Here is a 17,329-nt window from a genome sequence, read left to right on the forward strand (position 1 = left end):
TCAGGTACTATTTATATTTAATTTTAAATAAAAAAAAAGATCAGGTAATTTATAACTGCACGATAAATAATTAAGATGTGAAGATCTCTAATATCCCTATAATTTGAATCCAGATGGGATCCAAATCCAAAGAAAAAGGACATGCATCTGCGGCGAATTGATCTGAGTGATTTAGGAAAAGCAAAAGACGTTCAATTGACACATCTCTCAAATTGTTATTGATAAAAATGATAATGTGTTTTTTAGAACAAAAATAATATAAAGATGTATCAATTTTTTAACACTCGACCAAAATGATAAAAAATTAAATTCTAATTGTTGAAATGATCAAAATCAAATATCAACAAAATATTGAGAACAAAACGACCAAATCTTGTCTATATACTGAAAATTGATCATTTCAACAACTGAAATATAAAAAGGAATTAAATAAATAATACCATCAGGTACATTTAACTAAAATATAAAACTCAATCCACTGATCCTAAGCAGGTGAAAAGATCCACAAGCTCCAAAAAGTGCAATAAACATGAAGTACCAACCCCAATCCAGTTCCGACCTGGACAACATCATCAGTTTGTTCCATCAGGAACCATTTATGCACTCAATCCTCAAATGGTGAAGATCCATAGAAAGGTATACATTATATGTCAATTTAGTTCTAAATATATAATTTTGTATGTGAGAACATACGAAAAGATAGACCCATCTTCCCTTCGACAAGTAGCCAAATTTTGCTGTAGCAGCATCCAGCTGAATCCAGCAAAGGGCCACCCTCTCTCCCCTCAGAACGCAGAGGCAAGCCCCAAACACCTTCATCCATCCATCCATCTTGCTCAAAATCACATATTCTCCGTCAAATGGAGGTTGTCTGACCCCAAAGATTGTAAAAACCAGCTGAGGGGGCAGCATGGGGAAAAGACAGCAAAAATTCCCCCCAGAAAAGCACCACCATCCATGCCACCATAAAATTTAACAGGAGTAAAAAGAAATGATGCAAAAAGAAGTACAGGAATCCCAATAAACTCGTGCCACTAGCTTGAGTTGTCAACGTTTAGCATTTTTTCTTCCCCAACTAGTCTTTTTGCTTCTGTTCCTAGATTTTTCTCTTTTTTCCCCATTTTTAGTTTCTTTCTATTTGCCAGGCGAGAAAGAAAGTTTCATCATGCCAAGGCTACTATTTTCGAAAAAAGAAAAAGAATAAAAAGCGAAAACTAGATATTCACCATCGTGTCTTTTAAACCTCTCTTCCCACAAGTTCATTTCTCTCCACGAGCGTGCATCGTCTGTGCACATCCATCCCTCAAACTCTAATTTCTTGCTGAAATAGGGCGATCAGCACCTGCTTGAACACCAAACTGACCTGTTCCATCACCATTTGACAGCTGCGGCTGATTATTGTTCTCAACATTGTTGTTGTTGGTGGTGTTCTCGTCCAGTGCAATACTTTGGATATGAGCTGACAGCATATCCGGACCGGCCTTTCCAGGGGTTTGAGAGCCCGAGGCATTTGGAGGCTCAGCAGCTGGCATTACCCATCTCTCCCAATCATTACGCCTTCTTATTTTATCACCCTAAACAGTCACAAGACACTCATCTTATCAGAATGTTATATAACATAAAACAAATAACACTTAACTGTATATTACGGGGCTAGGTGTGGCAGAGGGTGCTGGAAATGAAAATTTGGAGAATAAATAATAAAATAGCAATGCAAAGGCATTTTTTCTATTACATGATTACATCAAACGTTAAATTATGGAATCTTGAATTACCTGTACTTCCACAACAGTTGACATTCTCATAGCATCCAGTATAAGCTGAATGTTGTCTGTCAAACTCATAACCTGAAAAGGAAATGAGAAATTAAAACATTGACATTCTCATAGCATCCAGTACAAGCTGAACGTTGTCGGTCAAGAAAGTAAGAAAGTGGGGCCAGGATATAAGAACAGAACCCCATTGAGGAGGCAATATAGTATAGCAAATTTTAACCTTAGATATGCTCCTGCTTAATCAAATACATAAACCCACATTTCATCCTAAGGTATCTCCCTATGATCTACCACAAAATGGTTCTTCTGCAATATCAACATTTGCTTGATAGCCTATAGCGTATTTTCAGTCTTTAACATTAATAATTCCTTACTTCAAAACATGTACGTATTATCCCATGTCGATGTAACAACAACAAAAAAATAACACAGAATAGCATGCCACAGAGCACCACAGAATAGCAAACAAAGTGCTATTATACTTGGTAACCATAAGTAATTTTCCTTAATGTGCTTCTATACTTTGTTTTTATTTATTTGTTGTTCATTCATTTACATTCTTTAAATGTATAATTCAAGGTGCTCAATTGACAAATCCCAATGACAAACATAACTTACACATCACCAAGAATTGCAAGTTAAAAACATAAAATACAAGTTAATCTTGAACATATAGAATAAACCTGTACACATGGATACACACAAACACACACCTGTATACACAACAAAAGACCAGATCATCACCACAATAACTGAAATCCACAGAGAAAAGTTTCCCAAAAACTCACTTTTTTGAAGCCTACTATTAATTTAATACGAACCCATCCCTGGTCATCCATGTTCCGCCTCAAGTATGTATCTTTAATTAAATTGTCATTACTGCAATAAATGAGTATGAAGGGACAAAAGCAGTTAAACTATCAAACAAATTAAAGGGGAAATGATGATTAATGTTCTTACATAAACAAACAAACAAACAAACAAACATGAAAGGAGCACCTGAAATAATAATCTATCTGGTTTATGATCTTAGTATGCAGGTGAGGATCTGGAGCAGGAAACATCATGGGATGTCTCAGAGGTGCAACAAAAGGTACAAGTGGTTCATGTGGTGCATGTGTAACATATACCAGTTGATGAGGTTGCATATCTGAAAAAAGAAACACATTAGGATAAAGTCGCATGTAAAACACATACAAGTTCTATTTGAATATGCCTAAATGTTTACCAAACCCTATAGGACCACCAAAAGCCCTCATCTGCGGTTGGTGAATAAATTGGGCAGCATTAGGTGGTGGTGGAGGTGGTGTTTGGTGAGGCCTCATCATCCTAGGAACACCTCTTGGAGAATGCATGTGGTTGTCTCTGTTGTTAAAATTTCGATGAGTGTTCCAATCTTGATTTCCACGGTCCTGATCCCGCCTATAGTTATGATGAGAACCTTCTCCACGAGGATGTGAACCACCATTTCGGCCCCTGAAGGAGTTACGTTGCTGCGGATGATCACTATTGCTGTGAGATTGTGACCCAAATGCATTCCTAGGGGTATGCTCCTTGGGAGATGGGTTATTTGAAGGCAGTTCAACACCTTGACCAGCAGATGATTGATGCTGTGAGGCACCGCCATTAGAGGATGCATTTGAATTATTTCGTTTCAACGATCTTTGGCGAGGAGGTCCAGTATGGTTTGGAGTAGAAGGATTCCCTTGTTTCGGTGATGAGGTAGGTGTGGTTCCAGTCCCCTACATCAAAGCACAGCAAGTAATATAAATGTACATATGCACATACAACACATAAAATCCAGCATATTGAACATGTAAGAATACAAAAACCGTATGCCATCATCGCCCTACATTGTTAGACTCCAACAAGGTGGATCATTTCTAATCAAATTTTATTTCTTCATGTCTCAAACAATCAGAACCAACTCTTCAAATTTCCTTCCACTTATTTTCCTTCGCTTTCTCAATGCATAAGAATCTTTTGATTATCCATTTACCCAAAAGTTTTCTTTTTATTTAAAAAGATTATGCATCTACCTAAAATTTATCAGCATACCACCATTCGAATGCAGAGAGCTAATGGTGCATTTCTTGATTATGGTAAATTTCAATGAAAAATTAGCATATCAGAAAAAACCCAAGTGTTGCATATAGTTTGATTCAGTTCCCAACTTTCTCAGCAACCAAACAATAGCAAAAGATTCAAGAAAGAAACCTGCGATAGGGAGACAGACAACAACGAGGGTTCTGATACACCTTTGGGAGATTCAGAAGACGATTTGGTAGAAGCCCGAGCCGACTCAGACAAGGCAGGCCAAGACACAGCTCCCATTACAGACCCAACCTCGACGGCCCCATTAGAAGGCTTGTTCCAAGCTGGCCTCTTACCCGCATTGCCGTTCTCTGAGCTCTCACCCACCGACTCCTCCACCGGTGGAGGAGAAGACGAATTCGACTGAGAAGACGAGTTAGACTGAGTCTGATTAGCCGAAGAAGAGGAAGGAAGGGACGGAGGTGCCTCGGCGGCGACAACTGGCTCAGTCACAGCCGCCGATGGCGACGAAGCAACGGCAGCAATCAGCTCAGATTCGCCCCGAACGATTTGAGTCCAAGGAGACGAGACAGCCCTAGTGGCGCGACGCGATTGGGTCGGGCTGCTGACACTCTTGCCGACGTTACGCGGCGACTGCACGGTCGCAGACGGCGCCGTTTCAGTGTTGGTACCCTTGTTCGCGGCGTTAATCGCAGCCATAACAATAACCAAACAAAAACGCTAGGGTTTGCGAGAGCGGCGTCGACAAGTTTCTTGATCAACGACGAGGGGCAAAAAGCGGAATAATAAAATAGAGAGCGATCGAAAATTTCTGAGCAATGCGAGTTCAGAAATTAGGGTTTCCAAAGATTTGGGGGCGATCGGGATCGCAGACCGGAGAGAGACAGAGAGCGGAGGAAGGGAGAGGAGAGAGAATGGGGAGGAGGAGCGAGAGAGGCTCTCTGGAGATTTTCTCTCTCTTTTGGGGTGGTGTTTGTTTTGTTTCTTCTCGGTTATAGTGCCTTTCTTCGCAGCTGCGCTATTGGGATTTCCTGGATGCGCAGGTTTAGATTACATGAGATTACAAAAATACCCCTATGGCGTACCCGCTGGGAGGGGCATGGGATTCACTATGTAAATTCAACTGCGACCACTGAATCTACTTTTACTATTTACCAACATTCTTAGTCGGGAAGATATCATTTCTGAATCTTTTTCATCAAGATTATTAGGTTAGGTGATTTGAATCTTTGAAATTTTATTTAACGATTCACCTATTTTTACTTTTTAAAAACTTTTGACCATTGAATAAAATTTCAAAGATCCGAATCACTTAATCCGGTGATCTTAGTAGAAGAGAATCGAAATCTTCTTAATCCTACCATTCCACGTAGAAGTTACTTTGCGATCCAATAGGAGTGCGACGTGTGGCGTGAATGCATCATGGAATGGAATATAGAGGTTGCTTTTGGGAGTGCATCTCAATTATATCTCAAAAATTGGTAACATATCTTCACTTTTTTATCTTCCTAATTTAAGAGGATGATGCCCGTGGGGGTGGCAATCGATATTTGTATCATGCTCCGGCAATCTACAACCTGTAAGAAAATTTAAAATTCTGATCATAATTTGTTGCGTTAAAATGTATCACTTTTTAAAATTATGGTAAATTTTATTAAATTCAAATTGAGACTGAACTGATTTGTTGATTGGGCTCGAATTACTCTTAAACAAACTCGACATATCGAACGTGTCACCATAGGCTGACCAAATTACATATTTCATATGATTATATGACTTCAATTCGTTGACCCAAATGGTGACTTATTATTTTCTTTTTTCCTTTTGAGACTTATTATTGTCATTAGTTTGATGTGATCGTAACATCTCCATGTGTCATGTTATCAGTTTATTAATATTACGATGTATGCTTACTCATTAATGCTATGCTTTTATTATTTATAATATTCCTTTTGTCAATAGATAAATTTTTATTGAATCAAAGAGGAATATCAATGTTTACATCCTCATAAAAAATATTCAACAAAAATTTGGAAAAGAGAAGCCCCATCAATGTTTACATCCCAATTTGTTTACAAACGAAGTCATCAAGTAAGCCACCCTATTGCAGGCTCGAGGCATAAAAGCATACTCAATGGACTCCACTTGGACAGCTAACTCTCGGGTATCAAAAAGAATGCTAGCAATTGTAATATCTAGGTCTTTCGTTGACGTTTTTTATAATACGTAAATAAATAACACTTTACGCAAAAAAAAAACTTTCGATTAGACAACAAACTCTCAATGAAAATGTCACATGGTCTCATGGTATAAAATACCATACTTTGTGATGAAGAATGTATTATACACGTTATGCCATGTAATTAAATCCACTTCAACCTTTGCTTATAATCCCTAAAAGTCTCCTTCTTTCTCCAAGGAAATAGAAAGTTAGAAGCCAGAGAGCAAGAGGGAAGAGAAGAAAGGGAACTTTAACAAAAAGATTTCGGTATTATTCACTTTAACGAAAAACCACATTTTTACTCTAAAAGGTCAATCATGGTACTATTCACTTACATTACATCTTTGTTAAAACTCAAAGTTTTCAAGTCATTTTCATGAGAATGATATGTTATCAGTTGCTTATAATACCCGAGATGGTGACTTATTAATTTTTTTTTTTTCCCCTTTTGAGACTTATTATTATTATTAGTTTGATGCGACTGTAACATCTACACATGTCATGTTATCACTTGATTAATATTACGATATGTGCTTACTCATTAATACTATGTTTTTATTATTTAATAATATTCTTTGTCAATAGATAATTTTTTATTGAATTACTCAGCAAAAATATTCAACAGAAATTCGGAAAAGAGAAACCCCATCTATAATGGTCCCTCATTTTTACAAACGAAGTCAATGAGTGAGCCACCCTATTGCAGGCTCGAGGCATAAGAGCATACTCGATGGCCTCCACTTCTATAGCTAACTCTCGGATATTGAAAGGAATCCTAGCAATCGTAATATCTGAGTTCTTCATTTGGATAATTTATAATACATAAATGAATAACACGCTACGCAAAAAAAAAAAAAAAAAAAAAAAAAAATCGATTAGACAACAAACTCTCAATGAAAATGTCACATGGTCTCATGATATAAAATACCATACTTTCTGATCAACAATGGACTACACACGTTATGCCAAGGATTTAAATCCACTTCAACCTTTTTTTATAATCCTTATAAAATCTCCATCTTTAACCCCGAGGAAATAGAAAGTTAGAAACCAGAGAGCAAGAGAGAGGACAAGAAGAAATGTCTAAGGACTACGCAGAGCCACCACTGGTTCCTCTCTTGGACATGGAAGAGCTCAAAAGCTGGCCGTTCTTCAGAGCTGTGATAGCAGAGTTTGTTGCCACGCTTCTCTTCCTCTACGTCACAGTTGCCACCGTCATCCGTCACAAGAAGCAAGCAAACCAGTGCGACGGCGTCGGCCTTCGGCGGTATGATCTTCGTCCTGGTTTACTGACAGCTGGAATCTCTGGTAAAATAAAAAATATCAGAGTCCATTATAAACTTACATTATTATTCTTTTATATGTACAAGTGAAATTAGGGGTATGGAATTGATTCTCAAATGCAAATACACATACTCTTACCTACTTGAACTACAAGTCATTTGTAAAAACATTCTTTCTTATTCGACTTATTATGTTACCAAGTTGGCAGAATAATGACACATAAATGATTAAATCAGTGGCAATGAGTTTATAGCTTAGTTTGTCATGAGCATTCACCCTTGCAGTCGAGGTCTCGAGTTCGATTCCTCTCTCTCTCAAGATCAATTGCATAAAACAAAATGTATAAAAGTGAATTCACGTCCTTAACGAGTGATGCGATATGAAGGGGTTACTTTTTATGTAACGGCCATAGCACTATGTAGAGTTACTAATTCACATGTTACAATAAGAGAACGACATATTTAATATATCATGTTGTAAAATTACACGAATAACATGATAGTCATATAGAAAAATTACAATAAATTAACGTTTACACACTTTTTAACATATCTTGCTCAGGTGGGCACGTCAATCCGGCCGTGACTTTTGGGCTGCTGGTAGCGAGGAAAGTGTCGTTGGCTCGGGCGGCGGCGTACACGGTTGCGCAATGCTTGGGAGGCATTTGCGGCGTCGGGCTAGTGAAAACTTTGATGAAGCATTACTACTACACTCCTGGCAGTGGCGCCAACTCAGGGGCACATGATTACTCCAAAGGCACTGCTTTGGGAGCTGAGATCGTTGGTACTTTTCTGCTGGTTTACACTTTACACCGTCTTCTCAGCCACCGACCCCAAGAGCTGCGCACGCGGCTCCCACGTGCCTGTGAGCAATGACTTCAATTTGCTTCACCATAAAGTTAATGCCATTGGGATTCTCACGTGTAATGTTTATTTTTATGATCAATTGCCCGTGCCTTGATAAGTGATTTTCGATCATAGATGCATGTAAGTGCCATAACAGTTTCATATGCATTCATAGTCAAAAGATATGCGGGCGTGAGTGACCCTTGTATTTTCCAAACAGGAATGCACCTTATCAATGGCGTTGTGTGGTACCACGGTTAAAAGGATAGCGAGCCGTTCTTTTAGTCACTTGCACTCCAAACAAAATATTTTATACATTTTTTCAACGCTCAGACGGAGTGTAGAAAGCTAAAAGATATATGTTAAAAATTTATGCCCTAACAAAATTATTGAGTTTTGAGCCTTGATGGTTGGTTTGGTTTTTAGGTGTTGGCGCCCTTACCAATAGGGTTTGCGGTATTTAGGGTGCACTTGGCCCCCATCCCCATTACCGGCACCGGCATCAACCCTGCACGGAGCTTTGCTGCTGCTGTAATCTACAACAATGACAAAGTCTGTGATGACCAGGTATGGTTACCTTAGCCTCGACTAAACCCAGTTGAAATGTATATAAGTGCACATTTATTAATATTCGTCGTAGAGCACGAGGGTGGGTGGCCACACATGCATCAGCGGCTAGGAGCCACCCACTTAGTGCAGGCAAGTGCGTCAAGCACCACTGTGCGTGTGTGTTTTTATGACCTCTAAACTTTAATGGTGTCAAGCAATGGATATTTTGGGTTGGACCATTTATTGGAGCTCTGCTAGCAGGTGCCTATCACCAGTATGTTCTAAGGGCATCAGCTACTAAAGGCTTGGGATTTTTCCGCAGCAACCCCGCCACCCAAACAGAGCAGCATGATGTATGTTGTCCTCCCGGCTTCTCCCTTTGCGTATTTACCCACCTATTACTCTCACTATTACCTGTGGGGAAGTGGCTGTTCTTATCGAGAAAACTTACCCATCACATGTTGTGTAAACCTCTCTCATCGCATATCACTAATAATGCGATGGGAGAGACAAAGAGATGTGTATCCCTTGGGAGTTCCTATCGTTTTTCTTAGGGTCATTTCAAGTAGACTAGACAAATTCAAGTCAAATCCTCAAATATCAAGGACAAATTTAGGTGAAGCAAGTCAAAAGCACTCCGCTTGGCCTATTTTGTTACATTCTTAGGACTCGAAAACCACTTGTTCACAACAAGGACAGATCCTGTAATTTCAAGCTAATCTAATTCGAAAAAAAAACACAAATACCTTAGCTACTGTCTTCTGTACTTGTATGGTAAGGTGAATACAAATATAGCTACTGTCTTCTATATTTGTATGGTAAGGTGAATAAAAATAAGCATACCTAAACAAGACAAATAACAATGATCCGCGATTCCTAAGAGCAAAAAATTCAATTCTGTATTGATTTTTCTTGGAAAACAAAAATAAAAGGTCATAGAATCCGGTCACAAGAAACTGCCATTGTAAACTAGAAAGGAGCTTGAGTTTGAAGTGATTACAGTAGAAATGGCAAATTATAATGGCAAAAGGATGACAGGGCAAGGAATGAACTCAGCAAGCAGGTTTGCATCGATATGCTTGGAGTGAATAGCTTCCATGCTTATAACAACTAAATCCAAATTCAGGTCATCAGCAACCTCGGCGATGATGGCTGTTGGCTTATTCCCTTCCCCGAGTCGCTCTAACAGCTTGTATTCTTGGAACCCACCTATCAGTAATTATAACGGTTAAAAATAATGTTAGTGCCAAATATGTTGTTATGTGCATACAGAAAATTAGTAAGTAAATAAACAACCAAAATTGTCATACAAGTGTAACGATGTAACTATACATAATCTCACACACCCTATTCAGTTAAGTAGTAAACTTAGTCAGCAAACCGATACAATATTCTTACAACACAATAATGCATGTTGGAGCCATCTACAATGCCCACTTTCCCAGATCCTCATCTTCCACTTTCAAGCTTTTTTGACAAAAATAACCAAATTTAACCAACAATTGATGCTTCAACCCTTTCCTAGTACTTGAACCCCCTTCAACTATCAAATTTTATCATAATTTACTAACTTTTGGCCACTTTCGAAACAACTTCACATTCAGTATCACGATCCTCAACTCATCACTAAATATAGATGCTGCGGTGAGCGACTCAAGTCATTTTAGAACGACTATGGTACTCAAGGTCGAATAAAATGTGGTTTCAGTAATGCCAAAGAATTATCAACTAGAAAACCACCTCTCTTTTTTTTCCCGTAATGAAATATGACTCCTTTTCATTGTCATTCTGCCCTGTGCATGTTTTGATTCCATCAGCAGTTCAACTTGTGAAAAAAATGCATCTTATTGCAATTCACCGATGAAAACTCGATCGACATAACGGAATCTACACAATCATATAGTATCTATGTTTTTGTTCTCTACTAATCAATCATCCCTGACAATTAAGATTCCCTTTCCTCATATACTCCTCATGTACGATAAATATTCAAAGTTAAACATTCCCCATTCTACACAAACCTTCGGAGAGATGCCAACGGATAGTCGAAAGCTGGGTTTCATGTTCCGGCAACGACTCCTTCTGCTGATCATCGATCACTGCAAAACAACACAAAGTTCTGTATTCCTACACTACATTTCTGAATCAATTCCAAAAGGTACAGTATTTAAAAATAAAATAAAAAATGCTCTATCTATAACGCTTGGTTTCGACAGCGTAAAATTTCATCAGTAAACATACCCACAACCGTAATGTCAGACCCATACTTCTTCGCCAAAGCAGCAACCGTAGCTATAGCCTGTAAAAATAAAAAATCAAACTTTTTAACTGGATCCTCACACAGTGGCAGCCACGAAATTTACCCGGGTAAAAATCGAATGCGAAAATTACCTGTCTTGTGCCCTCGGAGAGATATGGGTTCCCGTCGGTGATGGGCAGCAGCAGATGCTTGAAGTTAGTGAAGGCGTCCGCAGCTGAACTCGCCCGAGGCCCCTGCGGCTCCGCCTGCGCCGACGGTGGAGAAGTGTAATTACCTTTATGCCCCGGAATTCGGGGCCTTGAAAATAAGGAGAAGTTGCGAGGTTTGAGGGGAAGAGTAAGAGAGGAAAAGGAAGGGGAAGGAGGTGGTGGTTTCAGAATCGAAGTCTTTGGGTGCTTTGAGGCTTGGAGGCGAATGGATGTTGGGTAGTGAGCAAATGCCATGGGAGGGCTGGGCGAGCTCTGAGTTAGCGAGTTAGGCGAGTTCACTCAGTGGAGCAGAGGAGTGATGAAGAAGAAGACGGAGAATGTTCTGGGGCTGCCTGCTTCGAGATAGCTCTATCAAAAATCGACTTGAAAAATTGGTTTTGGTTTTGGTTTTCGGTTGTTCGGGATAAATTTAATTGGGCCTTTTCTGTTGGGCCTGTAGGGATTTAGTAGGCCCACTTCATTGCAGCAGCGAGTAACGGAAGGAAATGACTCGGCCGAAACGGCCGATATGACGACGGTGTCGCGTCACCGTTTCGGGGACAACTCGGACGAGCCGGCCTTCTCCATCTCCATCATCGAGAACGTGAAGGAAGAGTACGGGTTGTTCGTGTGGCCCTGCAGCTTGGTACTGGCGGAGTATGTTTGGCAATAGAGATTGCGCTTCTCCGGCGCGGGCGTAGTCGAGGTAGTAACGTCGGTGTTGATCCTTGTCCAGGTTTAATCTCACTCTTGTTTTAGTAATTAATTAATTAATCAATCATTTCTGGGTTAGTTTGCAGCTTGGCGCTGGAACTTCCTTGCCCGGTTTGGTTGCCGCCGAAGTTGGTGCTGACGTCACTCTCACTGACGATTCGAGTAGATTGGAGGTATTCAAATTCCAATCGCATTGGCTTTTAAATTTTGATTGTTTGCTAATACGTGATTAGTGTCTAATTTTTAATTTGCTTGAAAGCTCGGTGTACCTTTTACGATGGTTGAAGAGTATTACGCTCGAAAGTGTGTTCCATTGACGAAAAACTAGATCAAATAGCTTTGAACGAACGGTGAGTGGAAATTTTCGGTTTTTAATGAGTTTAACGTCCCATTTTTGCTAAAAAATCGGCACTTGGAAAACTTTATGGTGCGTAGTGTTTCCATTTGTGCTTAAAACCCCTGTGATAATTTCTGTTTACCGTTAATTTTTTACTTCCGAAGTATGATTATTGGTATGAACTGCCTGTATTGATCTCGATTGAACCTTCAAATTGATAAAGAATCTTCGTTTTCTGTACTAATTTAGTTAATTAGACCCGACTTTGTTATTTGTTCTCCAAGAAATGTCTCGGTTTTTAACGGCTATAGTTAGCGGTTAACGGAGTTGTTGTTTTGAATCTGCAGGTGCTGAACAACATGAGAAGAGTGCTTGACCTTAATAAACTCGAGGGCAATGTAATTGCCATCAACGGGCTAATTGCGGATTCTTATTTGCGCATAACCTAATTAGATGATGTTAATTTTATCTCACTTGTAACTTTCAGGTAATGGGATTGACGTGGGGAGCTTGGGATGCATCAACATTCAGCTTAAACCCGAAATTTATTCTCGGCGCTGATGTATTGTATGATGCTAGGGGTAGGATTTTTATCGACCTTGGTTTTTGTGTTTTGCGATCAGTTTTTTTCCTCATCTCTGTCACTGAACTTAAGCTAAAACCGGATTTTATTCTCCTCGGTAAGCCTTTGATGAGCTCTTTGCCACCGTGACATTTCTGCTCCAAAATTCTCCGGGGTCAGTCTTCATAACAACATACCATAATCGAAGGTATTTAATCTGCGTGTGCTTCTAATGCTGTTTTAACTTTGTCACATGTGTGCTTAGAGTATGCAGATAGCGCTGTAAATGGTCCTCTTTTTCGCTTTTATGTCTTTGAAAGCACTTCTTGTATTATGCAGCGGGCATCGTCTTATTGAATTCTTGATGGTCAATTGGGGATTGAAGTGCACGAAGCTTCTTGACATCTTTTCGTTTATGCCATCCTCCAAGGCATCCGGGCTAAGTGGCAACCTTCAACTGGCAGAGATCGTTCTGGATAGTGAATGGGCTGATACAACGGAATTGCATTAGCATTTTGGAAGTTTGTGGTAATTCTGCAACTCTAGCTTGCATTGTAAGTTGATTAATCCACTTGACCTATACGAGCATACTGTAATGAGCATCGTTTGTTCATATTCGTTACTGAAAAGGGTTGATATGCACCGGTTTCATGCATTGTTGGGAGTTTACCTTAAGTTTCATACAAGAAAACGTCGTTGCCCTTCAACTGAATACTTCATATTTGTAGTAGGATTTTTGTTACAATTTATTGTAGGATTTTGTTGTAACAAGATCCTTTCAAACATTATGAAACACAGCACACACAAACAATTTCTATCTCAAATCTCTCAAAACACGAAAGGAAATGATAGAGAACCACCTATTTAATTGATTTCCCGGTTCTCATGTTTTTAGGATCGACTGCAACTAAGCTTGCTGGCCCTCGATTAATTTATTACCCTGCAGTCCTTCCTGATCTCTTGCCCACCATTAATGCTGCTCATCTTTATCATAGAATTCACGAAAGCATCTAAGAACGCTTGTTTTGAGGAGGCAAACTGAGTAACCAAACCTTTAGTCTTCGGAAAACTGAGCAGAGCTTGATCCGAAGAAAACAAGCTCTTCCCTTGGAGGATCAACTTGAAGTATGTATTATCAAAGGTTGTTGTAGAAGGATCCATGGTGGCACCGGCATTCTTCGGCCTGTTCTTGATGGGACACGTATTCTTCAACTTTGCAGCAAAGGACGGGTTCAGTGTTGGATCAACGTCGTGTGTGGCGTTGAAGTTGTGGATTCTGTTCTGGAACGATGAGCAGTGGGAGAACCCCAGAGTGTGCCCTCCTGCAGATGCATCGGAAGTTACTCTCTTTTGTTTCTTCTTCGATAAATTACAGATACAAAATAACAATTGAAATTTTGGTTGTTTTACCTGAAAGAGCCACCAGGTCGTTCAAGGACAGACCTCTCTGCGAGAAGCTCTGCTGCAGTTGAGATATGTTGAAGGTTGGAGCCGGCAGCTGCACGGTCTCGCTAGCCTTCGATGTTCTTCCATCCTTTCTTCCTTTCGGCACAGCCCAGTTCGGACCTCCGGACTGTAACATTGATAACCCATTCAGTAAGTGGTATATAATTTTACATCACTATTGTTTTACATTCGGGAAATATGAACAAACAGAAACCGGTTTTAAACTTCCAATAAAAAATAAAACTGGAGGAGCACTAAACCGTGGTTTATATACGGCTAGTATGTCCGGTAGTTCCATTTTTATTAAACGCTTGCAAGCGGTTCTGTCTCGAAAAGCTTACTTGCACAACAGCATCCCTTGCTGCCAAAGCCAAGATATCAGCACATGAAACGACACCAGGGCAGGAAGCCTCCACTTGTGTCTTTGCATCGTCAATGACAAAAAACGAATGCAGAGAAATATTTGGTGGCCCATCTTTCTCAGCTTTGTTGCCTCCTTTGGAGTTCAACAGCACAGATGCATCACAGCCCTGCAAACAAAACAAACACTTTGGGTTAACTTAATCAACCAACCAATGTGTTTCAACTGTCGAAAACAAGTTGTACCGAAAAATATGTATGTACCCTAATGAAGCAGTCGTGGAAGTGCATCCGGAGTAGAGCAGCCGGGACAGTTCTGTCGTTGGATGTCGCCTTCTTGACGGCATTAGAAACGATTTGATCGACATTGGGACAGCTCTTATCGTAGTAATTCGAGCTCAGCGCGTTAGTCACTGTAGAAAATACCGAAAGGATGATGAAGATTGAGCTCAAGAATGCTAGATTGAAAGCCATTTTTAGAGGTTTAGAACTCTCTTGCTTAACTCTCTTAACTTTGTTTAAGTGTGGGAAATGAAAATGGATTAGTGTTGTATTTATAGAGAGGGAGAGGGAGAGGGAGAGAGAGGAAAAAAAAGGGGGGGGGGGGGGGGTTGGGAGAGAGAGGCAGAGGCTGTTACTAATATGATGGTGGCCCTAAGGAATGAATTAGTAAAAAAGGATGTTGAGAAGTAATTATGAAGACAAAGGCACCTTACTACAAGACAATTGCCATCACATCTTTCTTTTGGAATTCACATCCTCTCCGGATCTTGAAGTTCAGAGTTGATGGACAGAGTAATTCAAACCGTTCAAGAGAGGGAGAGAAAGATCAAGACTCTTAGTTTGTGTGAGGTGAGCCAATAAATTGGTTAATGGGGATCATAGGATATCAATTTTTTCTTTTGCACCTTTAAACCTCTGTTTAAATGCTCGAAAACATCCCACGTTCGAATCTCTGTCTCCCATTGATCAAAGAATACCGTAAAACATGATTTGTTTGTTTTTACTAAACAAATTTCCATCATCCTATAAAGTGAACTCGATAATTTTTATTGATTTTCAACGTGTTAATGATCAAGCATGGCACATGATTATTTACTTTTAATTCAAGGAGTTAATTATGATGTTTGAATACATAAAAAACAAAAACCAAAAAATTCTCGAGACCAAATAGAAAGAGAAGATTCTGCAATCCAACAATTACAACAAATATTCTCCAATTTAATAACCAAATAAAACCCTTCTGCATGGTATGGTAGGTACTCCTAATTTTATTTTAATTTTTTTTCTTTTAAAAAGGAGACCAGCTAGTGGTTTTTTTTTTTTTGGATTGAAAGACTCACATAGGCATTTTAGTCTCTCTGGTCATCATCGTTTGATTCACTAGTGCCAAAAATCAAACACATGATGTATCGTATGAAATACGAGCCTGAAAGTCGTCATCAACCACTAGATGATCCCACGGTGGTTCTAATTTTATGTATTTCATTTCTTTTAAAGCTTATGCATGCATCATCATGCTCCATCAACACAGTTCTTCCCTGCTCCTCAACTCATTAGTTTTCATTTCCACCTCATATCTTCGTTCTATCACGTATTTCGAGTTTTTGGGTTGATTCATAATCATCTAGTACATACTTTGGGCTTGTTTTTAGTTTAAGAAAACCCATGTTATGCGAAACAAACTAAAATCCAATCATTGTGTTGATTTAAAAGAAAAAAAAGGATGTGTGAACTATGAAGTGGTTAGGGTTGAGACATCAAAAGTTGTCAATTCTGAGGGAGTCAATTAGCTTGAAATCAACGTCTACAGCTTTATTAGTTATGTTTGAGACATAATTAACTAACTTCAGTCCATCCCAACAACCTTGTCTCTCAATTCTTTCTAATTATTCTGAAATAATTCTGGATAATTTAGGTGACGTATTGGATCGCTTACCTAACCTAATTTTAGCAAATGGGAAATTCAAAAAATAATTGAACCTAATTTTAGCAAGAGGGAAATTAAAAAAATAATGGATAAATAATTTCCCAGATATGGTATTAGCTTTGATTGCGTTGGGTTGGATTTGACTGGATTATAAGTTTGGTACTTGGAATGGTCAATTTGAAATCCCAACAGCTTCAGCCAAACGAGATGGGATTATAATATAATACCATTCAAATTAGTTATATTTATGAAGTTTCGGTGATGGCCGTATCATAAATAAGTTAAAGTTGGTGGCACTGTCAACTTTATTTTTTATTTTATTTTTTATAAATTTATTGTTATTAAGGGAAGGAGTGGGAGGGTTTAAAACTATTATAATAATTTAAGAGATGTAGAGTTTCGAGCTTAGATGCATAGGTGGCAGGTGGCACCAGCAAATGTTTCTTTATAAAGTTGGAAACTATTTCTTCATAGATTTTCGGTTATGAAGAAATAATTGTAGGTTCCATCAAACTTCAACTTATTTATGTTATTGTCACTGTCTAAATTTCAATATGAATCACTACTCATGAGTGGAAAAAAAAAAGCAGACTCATTGACTCTATAAACAAAACACACACATAGCTTCAAAAGCCCTTAATACGTTCTACTAGAATTAAATGCAGTGATTGTAAATACGTATGTGGTATCTATTTTATGGATGATCAAATTTTTCCGACCAATTTGCCAAACACATTTTATTGCTTAACGACTTTTGACATCCGTCTAGATAGTAACGATATAGGCTAACCCATACAACACGT

The 17,329-nt window shown here is 39.0% G+C and overlaps 3 protein-coding genes and 2 pseudogenes across 4 annotated transcripts; 2 read left to right on the top strand and 3 right to left on the bottom strand.

Annotated features, from left to right (window-relative positions):
• Positions 1 to 413: 413 nt before the first annotated feature.
• On the bottom strand, positions 414 to 4,867 carry LOC137747051 (la-related protein 1C). The gene is made up of 6 exons (XM_068487054.2): positions 3,993 to 4,867; positions 3,004 to 3,517; positions 2,775 to 2,925; positions 2,564 to 2,654; positions 1,776 to 1,847; positions 414 to 1,574 (listed from the first exon to the last, which is right to left on the bottom strand). Exons 1-6 carry the CDS (start codon positions 4,527 to 4,529, stop codon positions 1,311 to 1,313), a joined length of 1,629 nt encoding a protein of 542 aa, XP_068343155.2. The 5' UTR covers positions 4,530 to 4,867; the 3' UTR covers positions 414 to 1,310.
• A 2,263-nt stretch (positions 4,868 to 7,130) lies between these two features.
• On the top strand, positions 7,131 to 8,762 carry LOC137747778 (aquaporin PIP2-7 pseudogene; annotated as a pseudogene).
• An 844-nt stretch (positions 8,763 to 9,606) lies between these two features.
• LOC137748575 (uncharacterized) lies at positions 9,607 to 11,432 on the bottom strand. Its single transcript, XM_068488743.2, has 4 exons — positions 11,121 to 11,432; positions 10,971 to 11,028; positions 10,751 to 10,828; positions 9,607 to 9,938 (listed from the first exon to the last, which is right to left on the bottom strand). Exons 1-4 carry the CDS (start codon positions 11,430 to 11,432, stop codon positions 9,745 to 9,747), a joined length of 642 nt encoding a protein of 213 aa, XP_068344844.2. The 3' UTR covers positions 9,607 to 9,744.
• Positions 11,433 to 11,601: 169 nt separating this feature from the next.
• Positions 11,602 to 13,497, top strand: LOC137747777 (uncharacterized; annotated as a pseudogene). The gene is made up of 6 exons (XR_015957482.1): positions 11,602 to 11,883; positions 11,978 to 12,064; positions 12,576 to 12,626; positions 12,716 to 12,809; positions 12,914 to 12,998; positions 13,130 to 13,497. The product of XR_015957482.1 is annotated as an uncharacterized LOC137747777 (transcript).
• Positions 13,487 to 15,129, bottom strand: LOC137748290 (peroxidase 64-like). The gene is made up of 4 exons (XM_068488420.2): positions 14,861 to 15,129; positions 14,578 to 14,766; positions 14,201 to 14,363; positions 13,487 to 14,112 (listed from the first exon to the last, which is right to left on the bottom strand). The coding sequence occupies exons 1-4, from the start codon at positions 15,068 to 15,070 to the stop codon at positions 13,718 to 13,720; spliced, it is 957 nt and encodes a 318-aa protein (XP_068344521.2). The 5' UTR covers positions 15,071 to 15,129; the 3' UTR covers positions 13,487 to 13,717.
• Positions 15,130 to 17,329: the final 2,200 nt, after the last annotated feature.

The sequence above is a fragment of the Pyrus communis genome, chromosome 2 (genome assembly GCF_041283825.1).
Source record: "Pyrus communis isolate YQ-2024b chromosome 2, ASM4128382v1, whole genome shotgun sequence".
NCBI classification, from domain to species: Eukaryota; Viridiplantae; Streptophyta; class Magnoliopsida; order Rosales; family Rosaceae; genus Pyrus; species Pyrus communis.